Below are 22,631 nucleotides of genomic sequence, written 5' to 3'. Positions count from 1 at the left end.
TCACCCTTTATGTCTAAATCATTCACCCATTTTGAGATCTTGATCTATGACTGGTTTTTGTCAGACTTCTTTTCAATAGTTTTTGTCAAATGATGAGTTCTTGAATAAATGGTTGGGATCTTTGAATTTATCAAATACTGTCATATTTGCTTCTGGTATATTATATACATAATCTGTTTCATTATCATCTCTTCTATTTCTTATCAAATTGTTTTGATGATTACAGCTTTATATTTTTGAGATCTGGTCCTGCTAGGCCTCCTTTGTACCCTCACTTTTTTTTTTTCTTCACTAAATCCCTTAAAGGATCTTTAATTCCTCCAAATGAATTTCACTTTTTCTAGCTCTACAAAGTAATTCTCTGTGGGTTGATTGGTATGACAATGAATACATGCCTATGTATGAACAATGAACATTTCCCCAGTTATTTAGATCTGTATTTATTTGTATGAAGAGTGTTTTGTCATTGTGTTCATAGAGTTTTTATGTGTCTTGACAAGTAGACTTCCAAATACTTTATATTAACTTATTTTAAATGGAATTTCTCCAACTCTTCTTTCTGGATTTTGTTGGTAATATACAAAAATACTGGTGACTGATGTGTGATAATTTTATATACAGTGACTTTGCTCAAGTTAATTTTTTTTATTAGTTTTTTAGTTACTCTCTAGGTTTTTCTAAGTAAATCATCTTATCTGCAAAAGTAATTTTGTTTGTTACCTTTATCTATTTACAACATTTCAAGCTTAATTCCATAGCTTGCATTTCAGGTATATTTTTGAATAAAATCTTAATGATGGACATCCTTTTTTCACATCTGACATTACTGGATATGCTTAGTTTTAGGTACATTTATTTTGACAAAAGCTCCATTTATTCCTATGTTTTCTACTATTATTAATAGGAATGGGTTTTGTGTTTTATCAAAAGCTTTTTTTCTGTACTTATCAGTTTTTTTTTTAATATGGTCAATTGTACTTTAGTTTTCCTAATATTGAACCATGTCTACATTTCTAGTATAAATCCAGCCTTGTTCTAGTGTATGATCTTTGTATTTTATTTAAAAATTTTGCATCAATATTTATTAGGAAAATAGGTTTATAGTTTTGCCTTTTCCTGATTTAAAGAGCAAGACCATATTTATATGACAGAAAAAATTTGGTAGGATCCTTTCTTTGCCTAATTTCTTCTTTCTCCCCAATACTTTATCTAGTACTAGTTCTTTAAAAATTTGGCAGAATTGGCTTTTAAAGTGACCTGGTCCTGGATTTTGTTTTTTCTTAGGGAGCTCATTTCTTCCTTCTTCAATTTCTTTTTCTAAAACAGGGTTATTTTAGTGTTCTATTTCCTGTTCTATTAATTGGGGAACTATTTTTGTAAATTTTCATCTATTTAAGTTAGACTCAGTTTTTATTAACATGTAGTTGGATAAAATATTATCTTATAACTGTTTTTATTTTTTCTATTGATTGAGAATTCACCTTTTTGATTTTGCATATTTTCAATTTGGTTTTCTTCTTGAAAAATTACATTAGCCAGTGGTTTATTGATTAAATTAATTCCTAGTTTTATTTATTAGTCCATTTTTTCTTAAATTCCAATTTTGTTCATCTCTCCTTTGATTTTTCAAAATTTTTGTTTTGGTGCTCGGGATTGGAGGGCTTTACATTTTTTTCTCACTTTTTTAGTTGCACGCCTATTTGCTCTGATCTCTCAAGACATATTTCTTCCCGTAAGTACTCCTTTGACCTCATTCTTCCATATTTGGATACTTTTTCATTGCTGTCATTGTCTTGAATGAAACCATTTTTTTCTATCCCTTACCCTCTCACATTAAATCCCTTGTCATCCTCTTTAGTACTAGCTGTGCCTTCACTCTTACTAAAATCATCACTGCCATTTCCTCTCTCTCCTTTCTTTCTCTCTCTCTCTCTCTCTTTTTTTTTTTTTTTTTTTTTTTGAGGCTGGGGTTAAGTGACTTGCACAGGGTCACACAGCTAGAAGTGTTAAGCATTTGAACTCAGGTCCTCCTGACTTCAGGGCTGGTGCTCTGCCCACTGCGCCACCTAGCGGCCCCTGCTTATCTCTTTAAAATCTTGTTTACTCCATGATTATCTCCGGCCCGTTCCTTATCGCCAACCTTAGCAGTGACCCTTCCTCGCGTAAATTCACCGAACCAGGCCCTCAGTTGGAAAGCTTCCTTTACAGCCCGAGCCCTTAGAGGTCTTCGAGACCAAACCCCTCATTTTACAGTTGAGGAAAACAGGGCCCAGAGAAATTAACTGACTTGTCCAGGATTACACAATTAATGTCTCAGTTTCTTGGTCACAAATCCACCCCTTTCATTCTTCTCCCCAAGCTCTTTTTACCTAATCCTCGATCCTCCCCATACTATTCATCCTCTAGTTTCTGGTCTTCTCTACGTGACATCACCAGCTCTACGAATCCTTCACCCGCAGCATCACTATGTCCCGTTAGTCTAGTGGAGAGTGATGAGATTGGCAACCACACAAACCAATAGATAGAGAGCTTTTAACGGCTCAGGCAAGTTCACCAATCAGCATAAAGGGGCGGATCCTCTGAACGAGGATTGGTGCTCACAGAGAGGTTAAAGAGAGAGAAACCAATGTCTTTTTCCTTATCGTGGGTGCGTTTGAGGTATTAGAAGCCACTTCCGCCCGGTCTAGCTTGGCTGCTGAGAGGAAAGAGACATCTTGGTTCTTTCCCTCCTTCCGGGATTTTGCCCCGCCTCCGGAAGTTTGGCTTTATCCCCGCCCCAGGTCAGGGGTGAGAGGTCGAAGAGTGGCCCAGGCACACTGGGGTAAGTATCTGCTGCCTCAGGTCTCTTACTGTATCCCCCTGGGAGGAGAACTTCCCCCTCCTCTTCTCCGCCCACTTCGTAGAAGTCCCAGCCGGAGGGATCGAGGAACTTCCGGCTCTTGCTTTAATTCCCTCGCTCCAGAGGGGTTCTCGATGGGTGTCACCGTGTAACCGGCTTCCTCAGTTTAGGGCCGGGAGCTTGGAGATCTTCTGATTTACACTGGGCATACCCCTTGTTCTCCTTTTGGGATCGGAGCGGCTCCCCACGCCCCGGAGCCCTCGCGTGGCTGGGCCCTGTGGACCTCCCCGGCTCTCCCCAATTCCTCCCTCTGAGTGACCCCCGCGCCTCTCCGGAACCGCCGTCCCTCCTCTGCGCTCCCCGACCCGCCCTCCCCCCCCAGGCTTCCAGGCCAGCCGCTCCCTGAGGATGCCCCTCCCCCTCCGCGAATCAAACCCGCACCCCCTCCCACACCCCGGGCCTTTGAGAGCCCCGGACTGCTCCAGCTCCTAAGGCACTGCCTGGCTTCGGGCCGCTTCGGGCCCCCTCCCCCTTTTCGAAGACCATTCTGAGGCTCGGGTGGAACTTATGGGACCCAAGCCGGAGAGGTCAGTGGGAGAAACGGAAGCTTTACATATTGTCTTTGGGACTTGAGCCCTAAAGCACGTCTTCCCTCCCTCCTCCTTCACTCTCTCCTTCCCTCCCTTTCTTTCCTCTTCCCTTCCTTCCTCTTTAACTCCCTCCCTCCCTCTTCTCTTCCTCCCTCCCTTCCTTTCCCCTTCCCTTCCTTCCTAACTCCCTTTCTCCCTTCCTTCCTTCTTCCCTTCCCTTTTTCCACATTTGAGGTGAGTCCCTAACCTCTGTAACTGTGTGAATTCACTTTTTCCAGGAAGAACCAGAAACGTTGACAATCATCTGTTCAGTCAAAATGTCAGGGATCGGCAATAAGAGAGCAGCTGGGGAGCCCGGTACCTCCGTACCTCCGGAAAAGAAGGCTGCTGTAGAAGACTCAGGGACCACAGTAGAAACTATTAAACTAGGGGGTGTGTCCTCCACGGTATGTACCTCAGAGACTCACCTTCTTTACCAAGTTATTTCTGTGAAGTAAACATTTTTTGAGTACCGAGTTGCTGGCCATACTTGGTGAATGCAGTCTGGCTTTTGTTCATGGGCTTATTATAAACTCCTGGGAAAAATAAGCGCTTTTCACAAATAGCTGCAACAGCTCAACAGGACTGTGGAAGATGGCCCTTTTTCATCGTGGGGTAGCTGAGGGTTGTATGTTTAATGAGAGCTGGTGTTGTGGCCCTTGAATGAAGAGCAGGTTTCTAATAAGTTTGCAGGAGGAAGTTATTCCAGGTAAGGAAAATGTCAAGAATAAAGTCACACACCAGAAAATAGTGCAGCTAGGTGGCCTGTTGGATAGAAGGCTTAGCCTGCCTCTCAGAATTGTTCTAAGGATAAAACGATTTTTATCACACACACACACACAAAAGTGTATCCCAAGAGTAATTTGTAATTTTGAAGCCTTGGTGTATTTAAATTGCTATTTTCTTTATTCGTGCTATAGCATGAATCTATTTGTTTCATTAGTCCATCTTTTTTACTCCCATTCTTCCCTTCTTCTCTTTTTCTTTTACGGCTTTTTCTGTTGGAAATTTTAAAGAGATTCAGTGCTTGAAATTTTATGTACAGTTTTATTTATTTTGTAGTAGAAATAATATGTAAACACAATAAATTGCCCTGGTTGATCTATCATGTTATTTGTTCAGTGATTTTTATAATGACATTAATAGAATTGATATTGTATGGCAGGAGGAGTTAGACATCCGCACGCTGCAGACCAAAAATCGTAAACTGGCAGAGATGCTAGATCAGAGGCAGACCATTGAGGATGAACTGCGAGAGCATATTGAGAAATTGGAGCGCCGGCAGGCCACCGATGACGCTTCTTTACTTATTGTTAACCGGTATTGGAGTCAAGTAGGTTCTGTGTTTGCTTACTTCTTCATCTTTGGTTCCTAATTAGAGAATTGTTACCTTCCTTAGAACTCTCTCTAATCCTAGAATAAAGTTTGTCTTTTCGTATTGTATCCCTTTTTTTCCAGTTTGATGAAAATATCCGCATCATCCTTAAACGCTATGATCTGGAACAGGGCTTAGGAGACTTGCTCACAGAAAGAAAAGCCCTTGTAGTTCCTGAACCAGAACCAGATTCAGATAGCAATCAGGAACGTAAAGATGACCGAGACAGAGGTGAATATTTTTGTAGTGATATGCCACACTCTGTGTATATATTTGGTAGAAAAGTTTTGCTGAGGGGATTATGGGGACATCTTATCATTTCAGGAGAAGAGAGTTGCATGCTTTCCAGTTTTGTGATTATTTTGCTTTTATCTCTTGCCTTGAGGAGAAGGTCTGGAGCCAGCTTTCTCCTTCCTTGCTACTTTGGCCAGCAGTACCAGTGAGGAGATGGAATCACAGCTACAGGAGCGTGTGGAGTCCTCTCGTCGAGCTGTGTCTCAGATAGTGACAGTCTATGACAAACTGCAAGAAAAGGTGGATGTACTTTTTCGCAAGCTAAACAGTGGAGGTGAGCCAGTTAATAAGCGATACAGGGGGAAATGGAAATGCATTTGGATGCTTGTGTTCATTGTACATCCACAGGAATTAATACATTTATGTAAAACCTATGTGCGTATAAAGTCATGCTCAATTCCCTTTGCCCTAAATTTTAATTTGACTTAATAGAGAAAGAATCTGGGAACTGGAGTTACAAATTAAAAAATGAAACCTCCTCAAGGAGTTTATATTCTATTGGACCGTATTGCCAAGTTTATGACATTGACTTAATCAGTCTTGGAAAAGAATTGTGGATGTAATGAGCTGGATCCAGAAATAGAGACATGTTGGTCATATGGTGATAGGTTCCTGGATCTAGAGTGAAGTAGATCTTTAAGTTTAAATCTAGCCTCAGATATTTACTAAGTGTGTGACCTTAGATAATTCACTTAAACCTCGTCTGCCTTAGTTTCCTCTTATGTAAAATGGGGATAATGATAATAGCACATACCTTTGAAGATTGTTTTAAAGATAAACTGAGATAATACTTGTAAAGCATTTTGCAAACCTTAAAACACTATGTAAAAGCTAGTAAGAGACTAGGCTAGATGGTATGTGAGAAACAGTACCATGATTTCAATGATCCCAAGCCGTTTCCTAATATAAAACATTATCTTTGTAGACATTGGTATTTTCCTAGTGATACTGTGTTGCTTATGGAACGTTACAAACATCACAGAGTATTAAAATTTTTGCTGAACTAGACAAAACAAAGCTATATATAATCATGGAACAATTATCTTAATCCTTATTAATTAGATAAATATAAATTAAAATAATTCTGAGGTGCCACCTCATAGCCATCAGATTGACTAATGTGACAAAAACCAAAATTATAAATGTTGGAGGGGGTGTGAGAAAACTAGTATAGTATTGCATTGTTGGTGGAATTGTGAACTGATTCAACTACTCTGGAGAGCAATTTGGAACTGTGCCTAAAGGGCTATAAAACCTGATAACTTTTGATTCAGCAATACCACTACCAAGTTTGTATCCCAAAGATGTTTTTTTTTAAAAGGGAAAAAAAATCTATATGAAAATATAGCATTTCTTTTGTAGCAGCTAAGAATTGGAAATTGAGGGAATGCTCATCAATTGGAGAATGGCTGACCAAATTGTGACATATAATTGTGATGGAATATTCTCATGCTATGAGAAATGACAAGTAGGATGATTTCAGAAAAACCTGGAAAAATTTACATGAATTTTTACAAAGTGAAGTAAGCAAAAGCAGGGCAACATTATAAGTTGTAATAGCAACATTGTATCATGAAGAACTATGAATGACAGTGATCCATGATGGTACTAAAGAACTCATGATGGAAAAATGTTATCTGCCTCTTGAAAAAGAATTGATGTAATCTGAGAATAGATTGATGTATCTTATTTTCTTCTTTCTTTCTCTCTCCTACAAAATGACTAATCTGTAAATATTTTACATGATTTTACTTATACAATGTATATTATATTGCTTATCATCTTAGGCAGAGGGAAGGAAGGGAGAATAGAATTTGGAGCTCAAAATGTTTTTAAAAAGTATTTAAAATGGTTTTTAATATAATTGGGGAAATAATAAAATGCTACCAAAAAAAAAAAAAAAAGAAAGAAAGAAAGAAAAATGTATGTAGCTGGAATTGTTTATACATAAGATACTGATAACTGGTAACCTTACTGGCAAAAGAACTAACTACATCAATGGTCCTTCAGCCTTGAATGTGTAAATCATAAGTTTTTAGTAGCAGTGCATGGATAATAAGATGATGTGATTTTGCCATCACTTACGTAACTTAATTAAAATACTTCATCTGTTTTTGTTGCCCCAGATGCTTTGGTTGTAGAGGAAGCTGTTCAGGAACTTAACTCCTTCTTGTCCCATGAGAATGGACGGCTTCAAGAATTGGCAGACCTTCTTCAGGAGAAGCATCGTACCATGTCTCAGGAGGTACCTGATCAGAATAGAAAACTATGTTCTCTTTTGTGTTTTTATGTTTTCTACCAGTGGTGCATGTCAGACTTTCCATTGGTAATACTGTATACTACTACATTGATTATTTTACAACAGGAAGGTTATTGTTAGAAGAGTATATAGATTAATACTTAACCAGGTGTGAAGAATCAAAACTCAATGGGAACAAAAGGGGAAATTCCTGTGGTACAGTGGAACGAATTCTGGAGTGGGAATCAAAAGACCTGGGTTCTAATTCTACTCTTATTTGAGCATAATAACAAATAAAACACACACGTGCACATACACTTTATATTCTTTTCCTCCAGGAATACTATGATAGCAGCTACTTGCTGACATAAGACTTTTAGATTTGCAAAATGATTTATAATCTTTTATTTCCTCAAAGTAAGCCCTGTCAGTATTTAGTAGCTGCAGTATGAGCAAGTCATTTAAATTTAATGAAACTTACAATTCTGCCCCTGTGGCCCTGGACTCTGCTAGGCAGCCTTGAACTAAGTCATCTGGCTAGTTTTTGGCCAACTGCGGACTGTGCTACCAGATCTACTCAGCTTCCATTTATTCCATAAGGGGTATCTTGCTTGCTTGTGTTTGTATTCTCAGCAATTAGCATAGTTCCTGCCATAGACTAAATGCTTAATAAATGCTTTTTCTTCATGCATAAACTCTGAACCTTGTGTTTCTCATAGGGATAATAATATCTCACCTTACCAGGAGACTTTTGAGGATGAAATGACCATATTGTTTGTGAAATACACAAATACACTATTATTATTTTTCTTGTTCACTTCTTGTTCAGTCTTGTTCAGCAATTGCAAATTAGAGAATCACATTCAAATACACATACATACACACACATTTTCTTTTAACAAGGAGACAAGTTATAAGGTAGAAATTCTTTTTATCACCATGAATATTTCCTTTGGTTTTCAGTTTGGTTTATAAAAACTATTAATTCTATATGTGATGTGGTAAAGCAAATTTTTGTGCATTGTTTCTTAGGAAATGCTAGAGTTGTAAAGTAAGTAGGGAAGTGATTAGAGATATTTAAAGATAGATGATTAAAAACAGCACTTGTATTCTATCCGTAGTTCATTTCCCATTCTAAATATGACAGATGTTTTTATTATTGACTTGATACTTCATAGAACAAGGATTATAATCTCATGAATCCCTAAGAATGTCAAACTCGATCTTTTCCTTTAAACTGAAACAGATTTTATTTTGTTTAAATTTTTGGACATTGGATACTTTGGGTTTTTTTGGTCAGCTAAGGCAAGCTTTAAAAATAAATAATTAGAGTTTTTGGTTTTTTGGGTTTTTTTTTTTTTTTTTTTTTTGGTTGCTGAGGCAATTGCAGTTAAGTGACTTGTCCAGGGTCACGCAGCTAGGAAGTACTAAGTATCTTGAGTCCAGATTTGAACTCAGGTCCTCCTGAGTGCACCCACTATGCCACCTAGCTGCCCCTAAATAATTAGTTTTTAAAATTGTTTACTATTTATGGAATAAGTCACCATTTGCTTTTAAGTATTGAGTTCTCATTAAGCTGATAACACTTGGTATGTTCAGAGAATTCTTCAGAAAATAGGAAATTTGTTTTTTAAAAATTATCTCTGCTCCCAGGGAGCTTATTTTTTGTAGACTACAACACTTGCACAGCTGACTCTTAATATGTACTATTATAAGATAAATATATTAGAGTTCCTAAATAAATTAAGAGCAAAACTATTTTCATCTCTTATTAGTTTCAGAACCAAAAGAAAGTCCTGTTTGGTGTTTAAAATTATGTGATTTAAGTTTGATGGTTAAAGCATGGACAGTTCTTTATATCTGTTCTTTATATTGGGTCTATGGATATTTAAAAGTTTTATCCTGTGTAGTTGGTTATTAAGGGAAAGTAATTATTTCTGGGTATCCTTTTAATTTTTTTTTTTGTAGAAATATTTATCTTATTGAGTATATTATTGAATATATATATATATATTATATATATATATTTTTCCCCTGAGGCAGTTGGGATTAAGTGACTTGCCCAGGATCACACAATTAGGAAGTGTTAAGTGACTGAGACCAGGTTTGAACTCTGGTCCTCCTGACTTCAGGACTGATGCCCTATCTACTGCGCCACCTAGCAGTCCCATGTATTATTGAATATTGAAGGGAGCTTTCTTGTTACAACCTTTTGTGGAACAGATCCACCTAGGAGAATATACCATGATGTCTTTTTTTTGGCAAATGGTGCTTATCTGGGATAGGACATTTAGTGAGTATTAAACAGTGTTTTCCTTATGGCCCAGAGTCCTATTAATCTTATAAACTTCTGGAGATGTAGTGGTCCAGAGGTCATTAAGGAGATTAAGTGAGATAAAATATATATGCACAGAGCTTTGCAAATATGAAAGTTCTATAAAATTTCTGTAGTTATTAAGAATATTCTTATTGCCTTTAGGTGAAACTTGTCAACTTTATTTGCTGTGATATATTTTAGTGTTATGAGAGATTTAGGAACTAGTTTAGTATACTATCTATAATTTTCTGTTTATTGTTTTCTTTCTGTTCTTCTGAATGTTTGTTCCTGGGACAACAGTTTTCTAAGTTGCAGAGTAAAGTAGAAACTGCAGAGTCACGAGTGTCTGTTTTAGAGACGATGATTGATGATTTGCAATGGGATATTGACAAAATACGCAAGAGGGAGCAGCGCCTTAACCGGCACCTTGCTGAGGTGTTAGAGCGGGTAAGCAATTGCCTTTCAGAAGTCTAATTCTAGAGCTCAGATTAAGATCCTAGGAGATCTTGCTAAAGAACTTTTTTCTTCTTTGTAGGTGAATTCCAAAGGTTATAAGGTGTATGGAGCTGGAAGCAGTCTCTATGGTGGCACGATCACAATTAATGCTCGAAAGGTAAAGAAAATCTCAATATCTGTGTAAGGTTGTGTTTTTTAGGGACTAACTGCAGTTTTACTTTGGAAAATTGAAATTACATTGTATCCAGAAATCAGAGAGGAAAAGATGCTTGAGGTACAGTCTTTTTCTTCTAATTTTGTTTGATCACTTTTCCCACACTTTCAAGTTTGAAGAGATGAATGCTGAGCTTGAGGAGAACAAAGAATTGGCTCAGAACCGTCTTTGTGAGCTGGAGAAACTTCGCCAAGACTTGGAAGAAGTGACTGCCCACAATGAGAAGCTTAAGGTATGATAGTAATTCCCCAGAAAGTTTCATAGGCCAGTGATGTGTGCATTTTTGCTAATTCTTTGCTCAGGGTAATTCTTAAGGTTTTTCATCCATAGGTCAACACACAATTCATAAAGGAGAAATAAAAATTTGTGTTGTTTTGCTTAGGCTATATTTGGTAGTTCAGTTTAGGAGATATGATAATATTGGTTTTTCATTTTTCTAATAAATAATATGCTTCTATCCCTGATAAGCACTTGATCCATTTCATTTTTGATGTTCAGGAAATATGAAATATGAGTAAAAATTTTGCTAAATGACATATATTTCCATTTTTACTTATTTTTAAACTTATAAAATTGTATTTTGGGGCTTTGTCCAAGATCTATAATAGAAATAGTGTTGCTCCTTTTAGTCAAGTCAGCCATCTTGTGGTACATGAAGAGAATTGTAGATAACCATAATGTTTTCTTTATATAGAATCTGCTTATCAAATTGATTAGTGTATTCCAGGCAGAGATGGCCTTAGGGCTTTTTTCCCCTTGTTGGTATGTAGTCATCTATATTTAACTTACAGAATAAAATGATAAAAGTTATCTTTTTGATGAATTGGATTATATATTTACAAGTAAAAAATGACTTTTTCCTTGCCTACTTGTATTTTGCTTAGCTTGAGATTTCATTCCAGGCTTTGTTTTTCATTACTATCATTAATAGAGATTTTGCAGTTGTTCTCTTCTTTAGTGATGGAATCAATCTTATTGTTCTTCCTATACTTCTAAGAGTAATAGAGGCTCATAATGATGCCTATAGGCTTGTGTAGAAAATAGATGCTTAGTTAAGAAGTAGCATTTCTGTTTCATTTTAGACTGAGAAAGACTTTGTTTCAAAATTAGCTACAGAGGTGCTTTCAGAAGACGAGTCCCATTATCATTTGAGATCTTTCATGGTTGAGTTGTTAAAGAAAAATGAGGGAATGAATCTTTGTAGACAGACTCATTAGGAAAGGACAAATCTGGTAGAATAAACTTCTGATGCTCACTTTTGTTAGAATTGGTAGATTTATTTTTCTTGATGTTTTTACACTGCTTTATGAATGAACTGTATTTTGATATCTTTTGCTAATGTTTAAAGCATAAACTACTATGTACAAAACACTGCACTGAACATCTTATGAAATTTTATCTTTGATATTATTTAATCAAATTTATTAAATATCCTACTGTTTGCTAGTGTTGCAGATAGAAAGATAAAAGCAAAACAGTCTGTTTTTTAAGAAGTCTGCATTCTAATAGGGGAGATAATGTTCACATATGTAGGCATCTGCAAAAGAGATACAAATATATCTTAGGAGAAAAATATAATAGCCTAGTAGGCATTAGGAAAGAGCTTGAAGAAGGTAGAAGTTGAGCTGAGTCTTTAAAAAATTCACCATCTATCAGGAGTGGAAATGAGAGGGGAGAATAATTTAGGCGTTAAAGAGCCATTGCAGACATCCAGATCCAGGAGAGGGTATACTGTGAGAGGAACAGCTTTTTTGGCTGGACTGTAGATTTTGTGGAGGGAAGTAGCATATATAATAAGACTGGAAAGTAAAGATGAAGTTATGTTGTAAAAGATGGAGATGTGAAATGTCAAGCAGAAATTTTTTATTTTTTTGCTGAGGCAATTGGGGTTAAGTGGCTTGCCTAGGGACTAGGAAGTGTTAAGTATCTGAGGTCAGATTTGACCTCAGGTACTCTTGTTCTGGTGTTCTATCCATTGTGCCACCTAGCTTCCCCAAGCAAAAATTTTTAATTGATTCTGGAATTAAGAAGTAAGCTACTGGAGTTTGAATAAGAGTGATATTGAACTTCAAGAATTTTAAAAACACTGTGTTTACTTGGTTGAGGAGATTGTAGTAGGGACAGACAGGGAGATCAATTAGGAAGAGGCTATTACTCGGTAGGGGTATCAGATGGGAAAGGCCTAGACTATGATGGTTACATGAATGGAGAGAAGATATTTTTGAAAGATATTGTGGAGGTAGCAATAATGAGATTTGTGCAGCTAATTGGATTTGTGGGTTAAGAGAGATGAATCAGAGATTACATTAAAGCTGTTGCTTGGCTGACTGGAGAGATGATGGCACTCAACTCAAAAGAGGCAAATTTAGAAGAGGGTCCAAATTTAGAAGAGCTATTGGTCCATAGCTCATTATCAGGGTTGGACATGTAGATCTGGGGAGTGAACTGCATAAAGGTGCTATCATGGCTTCTTATGGCAATTGTATTTCTGACCTTTCTCCTGCTCTTTGCGGGGATATACCTATATAGGTGGAGTTGCGGAGTGCTGTGGAAGAAGTGGTAAAGGAAACTCCAGAATATCGATGTATGCAATCACAGTTTTCTGTCCTCTATAATGAGAGTTTGCAGTTGAAAGCACATTTGGATGAAGCTCGTACTCTGCTTCATGGCACTAGGGGGACTCACCAACGCCAGGTGGAACTCATTGAGGTAATAAGCCTTTATTTCTTCTCTACTTTATAAAAGCTTTCTAAACATTGCCTTCTCTTTACATATAGTTTGATCAATGATGATTTTTTTTCATATTTGTTATATTTTGCTTATATGTTATCTCTCTAATTAGATTTCAGTATCCTCAGTTTTGGTCATTTTTTTATTTCTTTTCTGTTTCCTGTCAATGTTCAATATAGTGTTTTATATAGAGTGGTTGTTCAATAAATGTTGACAGTCTCTGGAACTTCTCAGAGTGATAATCCTTTTTTTTCCTGACATTTTCATATTTCTTGGGTCATTGTGGAGCAAATCTGGGAGATAAAATAGAAATTTGATTCATTTTGATCAGTTTGACAGAAGAATGATATATATCTGTTTCCCAATAGTAATGATTTCTCCCTTTCCTCTGTTTAGCGTGATGAAGTTAGCCTGCACAAGAAGTTAAGGACAGAAGTGATCCAGTTAGAAGATACACTAGCACAGGTCCGCAAGGAGTATGAAATGTTGAGGATAGAATTTGAGCAGACCCTGGCTGCCAATGAGCAAGCAGGTAAGAATCTGTCTCTCTCTCTCCTAAAATGGATCTGCTATTAATGACTCTTTGAAAAATTTGGTTTTGGTTGGGATAAAAATTAACCCAGATTTACTTTAGTATCAAATATCATAATTAAATGAAGTTCATATCTTATTTTGAGATTAATTGAAGTGGATCAGTTTTTTTTTAAGCTCAGAGAAGTAATTATAGTAGGTAATTTTTTTCACTTGTAGAATCATAAATTTAGGCAGGAAAGAACCTTTGAGAAGCTCATGGAGGTTAATTGATTTTTCCCTAGGACATGTAGGGAATAAATTGCAGAGCCAGGACCTAAATTGAAATCCTTTGATTTCAAATCCAGAGATGTTTTCCCCTACTGTGCTGCCTTTAATAGGTTTCTGAATCATACTGTTGTTTTTGTCCTTATAATTTTGCCAATTTCACAATTTCTTGATAAACTTTTGTTTTTGTTTTCAGGACCCATAAACCGGGAAATGCGTCACCTTATCAGCAGCCTTCAGAATCACAATCATCAACTAAAGGGGGAGGTCTTAAGGTATAAGCGCAAACTAAGAGAGGCCCAGTCTGATTTGAGCAAGGTAACTGGAAGGGGTGAGTGGGAAAACTGATCTCTAAGCTGAGAGCACCATTTAGCTTGCTCTTTTGCATTATCTACTGTGTTTAAACATTTAAGATTTCAGGCATAATACTCCTTTTGGAAGGAAAAGAGATATAATGTGAGTGGTTCAATGGGTTATTCTAACTGTCTCCTGCTTTTTCTCCATTTTGGCCTTCCAGACCCGCCTCCGGAGTGGCAGTGGCCTTCTGCAGTCCCAGTCTAGTACTGAAGATCCCAAGGAAGAACCTATAGATATCAAGCAGGAGCCAGAGGACTCTTCTACCCAGACCTCAGCATCCAAGGCTGCTCAGGAAGAGGCAAATGAGACCAAGGCCAAAAGAGATGAGGAAGAACGTGAACGAGAAAGGCGTGAAAAGGAGAGAGAACGGGAGAAAGAAAAAGAAAAAGAAAGAGAGCGAGAAAAAGAAAAGGAGCGAGAGCGGGAGAAGCAGAAGCAGAAAGAATCAGAAAAGGACCGAGAATCCAGCAAAGATAAGGAGAAAGGAAAGCATGAAGATGGAAGGAAAAAAGAAGCAGAGCTGATTAAACAACTGAAGGCTGAACTCAAGTAAGAGCCAGTATCAATTTATGGTCCTCATGAAATGACTGTACCAGATATTGTTTACTAATGGTGAAAGCAGCTAGTTGACTAATCAATGTGACCACAGACATTGTCACAACAACTCAGATGTCCTGATTGCTTATTAGGTGGTCTGATTTAGAAGCTAAGTATAAGGAAGAGCCCTATTTCCTTGCCTTGCTGTTCAGAAATCTTAATTTGTATAATGGTATTAGCTTCCTGGGCTTGATTAGTAATTATGACTATTCAGTAGATCTCAGCAAGTGTAAATAGTTTCACTAGTTGGACTTTTATTAGTTTTGTCATTGAACAAAATGGAACACTTAAAAATCTCTCTCTTTTTTTTTTTTTTTTTTTTTTTTGTTGTTCTGTTACCTCATGTTTCCCTCAAGGGATCGATATATGTATTAATGATATAATTCTCCATTCACCAAGTCTCAGGAATTTCCTAGTGTCTAGGGACAGTATGTAAATGTTTTACATTGTAGAGAAGCCAAGAGCAGAATAAAATTTTGCTTTAATTAATTTGTACCACATGACAGTTCAGTGCTGGGCATCACCTTCGCCAACTTTGTGTGTTCCTTTTGTCAATAGGAAGGCACAAGAAAGCCAGAAGGAGATGAAACTCTTGCTAGATATGTATCGTTCTGCTCCGAAGGAGCAAAGAGACAAGGTTCAACTAATGGCAGCTGAAAAAAAGGCCAAGGCTGAGGTAACTTTCTGTTTGTCTGTTACTCAGTTAATCATCTTGTTTGTGTGGAGTTCCTCAAGAAAACCATTGTTGTAAAAGGGTTTGCTAGGCCAAATAGGGGAAGGGATTTTATATACCTAATAATGCTCTATGCCTGTATCATCTGATTGTTTTCTTCTTCAAGTTGGAAGATCTGAGGCAAAGGCTCAAGGACTTAGAGGATAAAGAGAAAAAGGAAAGCAAAAAAATGGCTGATGAAGATGCCCTACGCAAAATCAAGGCAGTGGAAGAGCAAATAGAATACTTGCAGAAGAAACTGGCTGTGGCAAAGCAGGTGAGACAAGACCTTGAAAATGACCTTTAAGCAAGGAAAGAGGCCTTAACTGAAATAAATATAGGGAAAATTTGCTACTTTAATAACTTGCTTCTGTGCTATATAATTAGTTCTGTTTAGAAGAGGTAAGTTTAGTAATGAAATTGCCATTTAGATTGGGGAAGCTTTTATATATGTACCTATTCCATATATGTACGGTGTATGGATATGTATATATATATATAACTTTTACTCTAACAGATAGCTGTGCATATCATGCATACATACCAGTGATTATGTAAATATAGTTAATGAATGTATATAATATGTATTATAAAAATTAGCCAGCATTTATTGAATACAGATGGACATATTAGGTTTTGTGTAAACTGGGTTAAATAAAAGTGGAATCATTTCAGTTTTTATAAAATTTGTTTGTTAGTGCTTTCCCTTTTTTTTTCCAGAAAAGTTTACTGCCATGTTAAATTATACTGTATTGATATCTCCCTCCCTATAGCTTCAGCTGTCATATCTCTGTAGATGTTGTGGAATGGAGACTTTAGAGTCAGGAGGCCTGGGATCAGATCCCAATATCTGTGTAGCTATTCGCAAATTACCTCAATCTCTCTGAATATCAGTTTCTTCCTTCTCAGTAAAATGAGATAAAAATATTGATAACTATCTCACAAGGTTCTTATGATGATAAAATGTTTTGTATAGCATTTAGCAAACTTTAACAGCTAATGTTTATATGATATGTTTTTGAAAGTAATAATAATGACAGCAACGGCAGTGATAATAATTCTTGCTTTCTGCTAGGCCTACTTTTCCAACCCTCTGCTGGCTGTCCCAGTCTAGGTTGCTTGGTACCACTTAAAATTCTACAAATTCAAAATTAAATTCATGCTCTTTTCCTAAAACTTTCCTCTCCCCCTCAACTTTGCGTTTCTATTAGTGGCATCTTTGTCCCAGTCATCTTTGACTCCTGCCCTTTTTTTTCCACCAATATTCAGTTAACTAAGTCTTTTTGATTCAATTTCTCTGAGGTTTTTTTCATGTTCCCTTTTTTTCTATCCCATTACTGACATCTTATCGCGACCCTCATTACCTTTAACCTGGACTATTACAACTCTCTTGATTACTCTCATTTTTTAGTCAGATCTGTCCTATATACTGCTATCAATTTAATTATCATAAATTGTAACTCTGATCATGTCAGCCCTTTCTAAACACATTTAGTTGCTTGCCACTATTTTCCAAATATAGTCCATTCTCGTTGCCCAGATGTTCAGGAGCCTCCAGATTCTGGCCCCAACTTCCTTTTTTAGCTTTTAACCCTTTTCCAGTGTCCCCTTGTTTTTCTGCTTTTGAACCTTTGCTTATGCTTGTTACTTAACCCTCAGCCTCATCTCTCTAGCATTATGCTTTAAGATTTGGTTCATGTGCTTTTTTTTTCCATGAAAGTTTCTCTCTTCCCCTAGAGGATAATTTTTATCTTCCTTTAAGTTGCTCTTTTTCCTTTTGCATTGAGTTCTAGTGCTCTTTGGACAGAGATTATATTTGCATTTTAAAAATTGTATCTTCCACAAAATAAATATTAAATAAATCTGCATGTAATAAATACATATAGATTAATCTGTAACATAGAGGCTAAAAGCAATAAAGTTTTGAGGCAGCTAAGTGGCGCAGTGGATAAGAGCACCAGCCCTGAAGTCCATAGGACCTGAGTTCAAATTTGGCCTCAGATACTTAACACTTCCAACTGTATGACCCTGTGCAAGTCACTTAACCCCAATTGCTTCAGCAAAAAAGAAAGAAAGAAAGAATATTTTAAAATAGCTGGGACAAAGAAAATTTTCAAAAATATTACAGCATATATCCAGATATATGAGCAAACATAAGATATGAGACTGTCTCTATCTTAGAATAATAAATAAAATAATAATAATTCATATTTGTAAATAAGTATCCTTATCTTCTAAGATCTTTGTTTTTTAAATGAGAGTTTTGTCCTTCCTTTTTAATTGAATATTAGGAAGGGCTTAGTTGATTTGTGCCATGTTCTCAGGAGTTGGAAGTTGTGATTCAAAATACAAACTGTTTATTGCTTCAGGAAGAAGATGCTCTACTCTCAGAGATGGATGTCACAGGACAGGCATTTGAAGATATGCAGGAGCAGAATATCCGTTTAATGCAACAGTTAAGAGAAAAAGATGATGCTAATTTTAAGTTGATGTCAGAACGTATCAAGTCAAATCAGATCCATAAACTACTCAAAGAGGAGAAAGAAGAGCTTGCAGACCAGGTTCTGACCCTGAAGACTCAGGTAAGCAAGAAAGACAGACAGGATTCTCATATGTATTTTAGTGTTCTCTCCAGGAATAAGAGCTGTCTTTCTGTGGCATAGTGCTAGGTTATTAGGTAGTATGGGGAGATAAGATCAAATTCACTAAAACAATTAAGTTTTCTTTGTGCCCATAAGACTATGAAAGGAATGACTACAAAAGGAGACAAAATTTAGAATGATAATAGTAGGGTCTTCAGAAATCTTTTTCTCTTCTAAGTAAGAAAGATACATATTGTACCTTAAAGAAACAAATTTTTAAAACCCTTTCCATTTTGTGACTATCTTAAATACTAATATGGTATGTCTTCTTTTAAGAAATAAGAAAATGTAAATATGAAACATTGCACATACCATCAGACTCGGTAGGTATGCTGATTGTTTTTGCAGCATTACCTTTTCTTTCTTGTATTCACATTTTAACAAGAGATGGCTCCCTGTGTAAGAAGTAGAAAGGGATATATTTGTACTTAAAGGTGTGACATCTGAAGCAAATGATACCAGTAAAAAGTTTTTAAAAATAGAAATGCTTGTGAATGATTGAATTTATGGCTTGGAAATTAGGATAGCATGGGAAAGAGATAGAATACTTAGCAATAGTTAGAATTTCATTTTCACTTTTTCCAAATGTGGATTTCAAAGCATTAAAAAACAGTATGTGATACATTGTCACTTTGAGATTGATAACTCACAAAAACAGATTTTACTTGTACAATAGAGAAATAAAATGGGCTTTTGAATGCTTGAATGGGTCTTTTAATGGTTTAGTTAGGAAAGTCAGGAATAAAACTTGAGATTTCAGTACTTCATTTTGTGTTCAAAGTTTAAAAACAGTTTGATCAAATTTTAAACTTTAAAATTTTTTCTCATTTGTTTGGAAACTCCACTTTTTTTTTTTTTTTTTTTTTTTGAAGGTGGATGCTCAGCTACAAGTAGTAAGGAAACTGGAAGAAAAGGAACATCTCTTACAGAGCAACATTGGCACAGGAGAGAAGGAGCTGGGTCTTCGAACACAGGCTTTGGAGATGAATAAACGCAAGGTGAGCATTTTTCTAGGTATGAAAGTAATGGTTTATCTCGGGGTAGTTATTATATATTATATTAATAAAATAATTCCCTTTTTATTTCCTGTATTGGGTTAAGGTTTTTCAACATTGGAAACAATATGGTGATTTTTTTTTTTTTTTTAATTAAATTCTTTCCAGGCAATGGAAGCAGCCCAGCTTGCAGATGACCTCAAAGCACAGCTAGAGTTGGCACAGAAGAAACTTCATGATTTTCAAGATGAAATTGTGGAGAACAGTGTGACCAAGGAAAAGGATATGTTTAATTTTAAACGGGCCCAGGTACTGGCTTATGCTTCGTTCAACTCTGCTTTTAGATCTTTTCTGAAGAATCAAACTATGATAAAGATAGGGTTAAGGAAAAATGTGATAGCCAAAAATACCAATGATACTTCCAGTATTTTTTTCCTCCCTTTCCTACATTTTTCTGTTCTTAATTGTATTCAAGGTCGAATTTATTAGGGCTTTCAGATTGGCTAATTGTAAAATAAAAGAGAATGTTATATTTTTGCAGTCATATTTCTCCCCAGGAAGAAAAGTGCTCATGAAAGAATAAAAGAGAATTAAAAATTCTAATTTCTAGGGTGATTGTTTTGATTTTTCTCTTGGGGAGACATGAATAACAGATGTTTTTCTTTCACAGGAAGATATTTCTAGACTTCGAAGAAAGCTAGAGACTACAAAGAAACCAGACAACGTACCTAAATGTGATGAGATCCTCATGGAGGAGATTAAGGATTATAAGGTAAAGTACAGCTTCAGTAGTATCCCTGAATTCCTTTAACTCAAATGAATTCAAGGCTTAAAGTGGTATCCCCAGAGAGAGAGAGAGAATTAAACCTAGCCTCTATCCCATCATTAGGATGACTCCCTTTTGAAATGTCAGTAAAACTTAATACGTTGCTATGGTATGTTATTTGTTTGTTTGTTTGTTTTGGAAAGTCATTAGTTTCTCCATTTATGAAATGGTGGTGGTGGTAGTGATTTAGCATCTCACTCACTTTACTTCTTTCCTTTTCAGGCCCGACTAACCTGTCCATGTTGCAACATGCGCAAGAAGGATGCCGTGCTTACCAAATGCTTTCATGTCTTCTGCTTTGAGTGTGTGAAGACACGCTATGATACTCGCCAGCGTAAATGTCCGAAGTGTAATGCTGCCTTTGGTGCCAATGACTTCCATCGCATCTATATTGGTTGAAGCAGGTTATGAGCAGAGGAACAGAAAGTCAGGATAGATATTTTTTCATGAACCATCAAATTGTTACCTCTTCTCTCCTTGTTGTCACTGGACAGGCCATGTGTTGCTATTCACAGACTCCTGCCCATGTTCTTCTCCAAAATAACTGGGTGACTCCAGTGAGAGAATTGGGTAAATAAAAGGATTAAGTTTGCAGGAAGAAGTTAAAATAAGCAAACAATTGACTATCTTCCCTTCTAGCTTAAATTTCTTTAGGAGCCCACTATGCCATCTTGGCTTGTTGGCCTATTCCTCCTCTCTCCCTTAAAATACTGAGTTGGTATTTGTACTGATTTTGTACTAATTGGAGAGCACAGTAAAGGGGAGAGAGTCAGCTGGGTTTAGACTGAAGAAAGCTGGAGCTCCTTAGCAGAAGTTGCCTTTGAGCATGATTTGGTTTGTAAACTTGTAGCACAAAAGTGTCCTAGTGGCACTCTTCCTTAGACAACATGTACTGATACCCTCAAGTATCAGGGACCTTTAAGGGCCAATTACAGACTATCTGTTGGCACCTTTATTTTTACACAGTGGAAAGATGTACTAAGTAAAGTCTTTAATTCCTCCCAGACTGGAGTAGTTGCAAACAGAATAGCACCTTTCTGACTCTCAGAATGGCTAGAATTAGAAGAGATGAAAGAACAAGATGATGAGCACCTTCTGGGCTGGCATTCTAGTGGAGGATGCCAGGAGGTCTTGGTGAGCTGTGAAATCCTCTTTATTCACTTTTCTGGGGTATTGTCAATCTTCATTTTCCAGAGGACTGTTTGTAGTGTTTTCCATCAGACTTTGTACTTGACAAATGCTAATTAAAACATGGGTCAATTTATATTGGTCTTACAGGTTTTTTCCTTGAGAAGGGTGAAAGCCATTTCAGTACTTACTATTCTACTCCTGGGTTTCCTTTAAACATGAATTATCACCTTAGCACAAGAAACCTGATGAAGGTTTTAAAGAACATTGATTTTTATGTATTAATGAAACTCTTTTAGCCATCTCAGTATGAATATAGGCTATTTAAAAATTATGACTAGAGGTTTTCCTCTTGATTCCCCTTCTCCCTACCTCATGTGGCCTCTCTCACTCTCATCCTTTATAATAGTCCTATACTTCCCATCACTCCAGTTAGTTCATAAAGATTCTTTTATCATAATTTTAATAATATTTGCATTTCTCAAAAGTATAGTTGTAAGGCAATTCTTAATTATAACCTTATTTCATCTCATTTGAGTCACTGAGTCCTTGATTTAGAAGGACCCTCAGAGGTAGGATCCAGGCCAGCCTCTTTACTGTCAGTGCAGACCTCATTCTGCAATACAGCTATTACTTAACCTGTGCTTTCTCTTTAAGTTAGCAACATAATGATTTGAGAAGAGCTAGGAATGGCCCTGTATGGTAGAATGGAGAGTGCATTCACTTGGCAGTTAGCCATCTGTGTGCTAGTTCTGTGTTGCTGCTATTTGTGTGGCCATAAGTGAGTCCTTGCCCCTGTTGGAACTTGGTTTCTGCTCCAGCTGTTTTTGTTGGCCTCTTAAGGAGTTGAACTAGCTCATTTCCTAGATCCCTTCTTTCTCTAAAACTTTCATTCTTAGATGCCTTACAGCGTTATTTTGTGATTCACAGAAGCTTCACTCTTGCAAATTTACAAAGGCTAATTTGTCAGACACGAGAGGTAGAAGGACAGGCAGTGGCAAAGCTAAGAGCTTGAGGCAGCACAGCTGCTGGATGAATGATAGATGTGGCCATAATGTGAGTTTTTCCATGAGCATGAGCTGTGCTGGATAGTAGCATCAAAGAGTACTGAATAGCCAGGTGAAGAAAACACTTTGTGAACAGCAGAGGACTCCAGTATACAAACACAAAATATCAGGGTGGGCATCTGGCCCAACCCATCACTGAAAAAAGCCTGGCAATTCAACTTGTACTTAAAGGTCTCCCATGGAAGAGAAATTTTGTAGAGCTGACCTATTCTACTTTGGGAAAAGCTTTCATTTTTAGAAAAATGTTCTTTACATTAAACCAAAGTTTGCCTTTTTGCAATTTTCACCATTATTCACACTTAGGCTTTTTGGGGCCAAACAAAGAAGTATAATCTAGTGGTGCAGTGGGTGGAGTGCTGGACCTGGGCTCAGAAAAATCTGAATTCTTATCTAGCCTCAGATGAATGACTTTGAGC

The 22,631-nt window shown here is 36.7% G+C and overlaps 2 protein-coding genes across 8 annotated transcripts in view; one reads left to right on the top strand and one right to left on the bottom strand.

Annotated features, from left to right (window-relative positions):
- PGAP4 (post-GPI attachment to proteins GalNAc transferase 4) overlaps positions 1-2,466 on the bottom strand; it is a 30,731-nt gene extending 28,265 nt beyond the window's left edge. Inside the window, exon 1 of the mRNA XM_074283007.1 lies at positions 2,370-2,466. The gene's annotated coding sequence lies outside the window, so the exon portion shown is untranslated. The remainder of the gene's footprint in view (positions 1-2,369) is intronic.
- A 214-nt stretch (positions 2,467-2,680) lies between these two features.
- RNF20 (ring finger protein 20) lies at positions 2,681-21,284 on the top strand. Of its 7 annotated transcripts, none has more exons than XM_074282998.1 (20): positions 2,681-2,821; positions 3,708-3,875; positions 4,634-4,801; positions 4,927-5,074; positions 5,229-5,411; positions 7,264-7,382; positions 9,994-10,140; positions 10,229-10,306; positions 10,476-10,595; positions 12,893-13,072; positions 13,490-13,625; positions 14,088-14,209; positions 14,409-14,797; positions 15,404-15,521; positions 15,685-15,834; positions 17,927-18,139; positions 19,072-19,197; positions 19,363-19,503; positions 19,865-19,966; positions 20,243-21,284. In XM_074282998.1, the coding sequence occupies exons 2-20, from the start codon at positions 3,747-3,749 to the stop codon at positions 20,417-20,419; spliced, it is 2,946 nt and encodes a 981-aa protein (XP_074139099.1). In that variant the 5' UTR covers positions 2,681-2,821; positions 3,708-3,746; the 3' UTR covers positions 20,420-21,284. The 7 variants fall into 7 exon arrangements, with proteins under 7 accessions (XP_074139099.1, XP_074139104.1, XP_074139102.1 ...); XM_074283003.1 differs by having other exon boundaries at positions 2,702-2,821; positions 5,235-5,411; XM_074283001.1 differs by having other exon boundaries at positions 2,702-2,821; positions 5,232-5,411.
- Positions 21,285-22,631: the final 1,347 nt, after the last annotated feature.

Source organism: Sminthopsis crassicaudata, chromosome 1 (assembly GCF_048593235.1).
Source record: "Sminthopsis crassicaudata isolate SCR6 chromosome 1, ASM4859323v1, whole genome shotgun sequence".
NCBI lineage: Eukaryota > Metazoa > Chordata > Mammalia > Dasyuromorphia > Dasyuridae > Sminthopsis > Sminthopsis crassicaudata.
Note: the sequence above shows the minus strand (reverse complement) of the source record. Positions and strands in the feature narration are given on the sequence as shown.

Coding starts and splice junctions, on each gene's coding strand:
- RNF20 (XM_074282998.1), top strand. CDS start 3,747: ATGTCAGGGATCGGCAATAAGAGAGCAGCTGGGGAGCCCGGTACCTCC. Junction 4,802..4,926: donor TTAACCGGTATTGGAGTCAA/GTAGGTTCTGTG, acceptor CTTTTTTTCCAG/TTTGATGAAAATATCCGCAT. Junction 5,075..5,228: donor TAAAGATGACCGAGACAGAG/GTGAATATTTTT, acceptor TCTTGCCTTGAG/GAGAAGGTCTGGAGCCAGCT.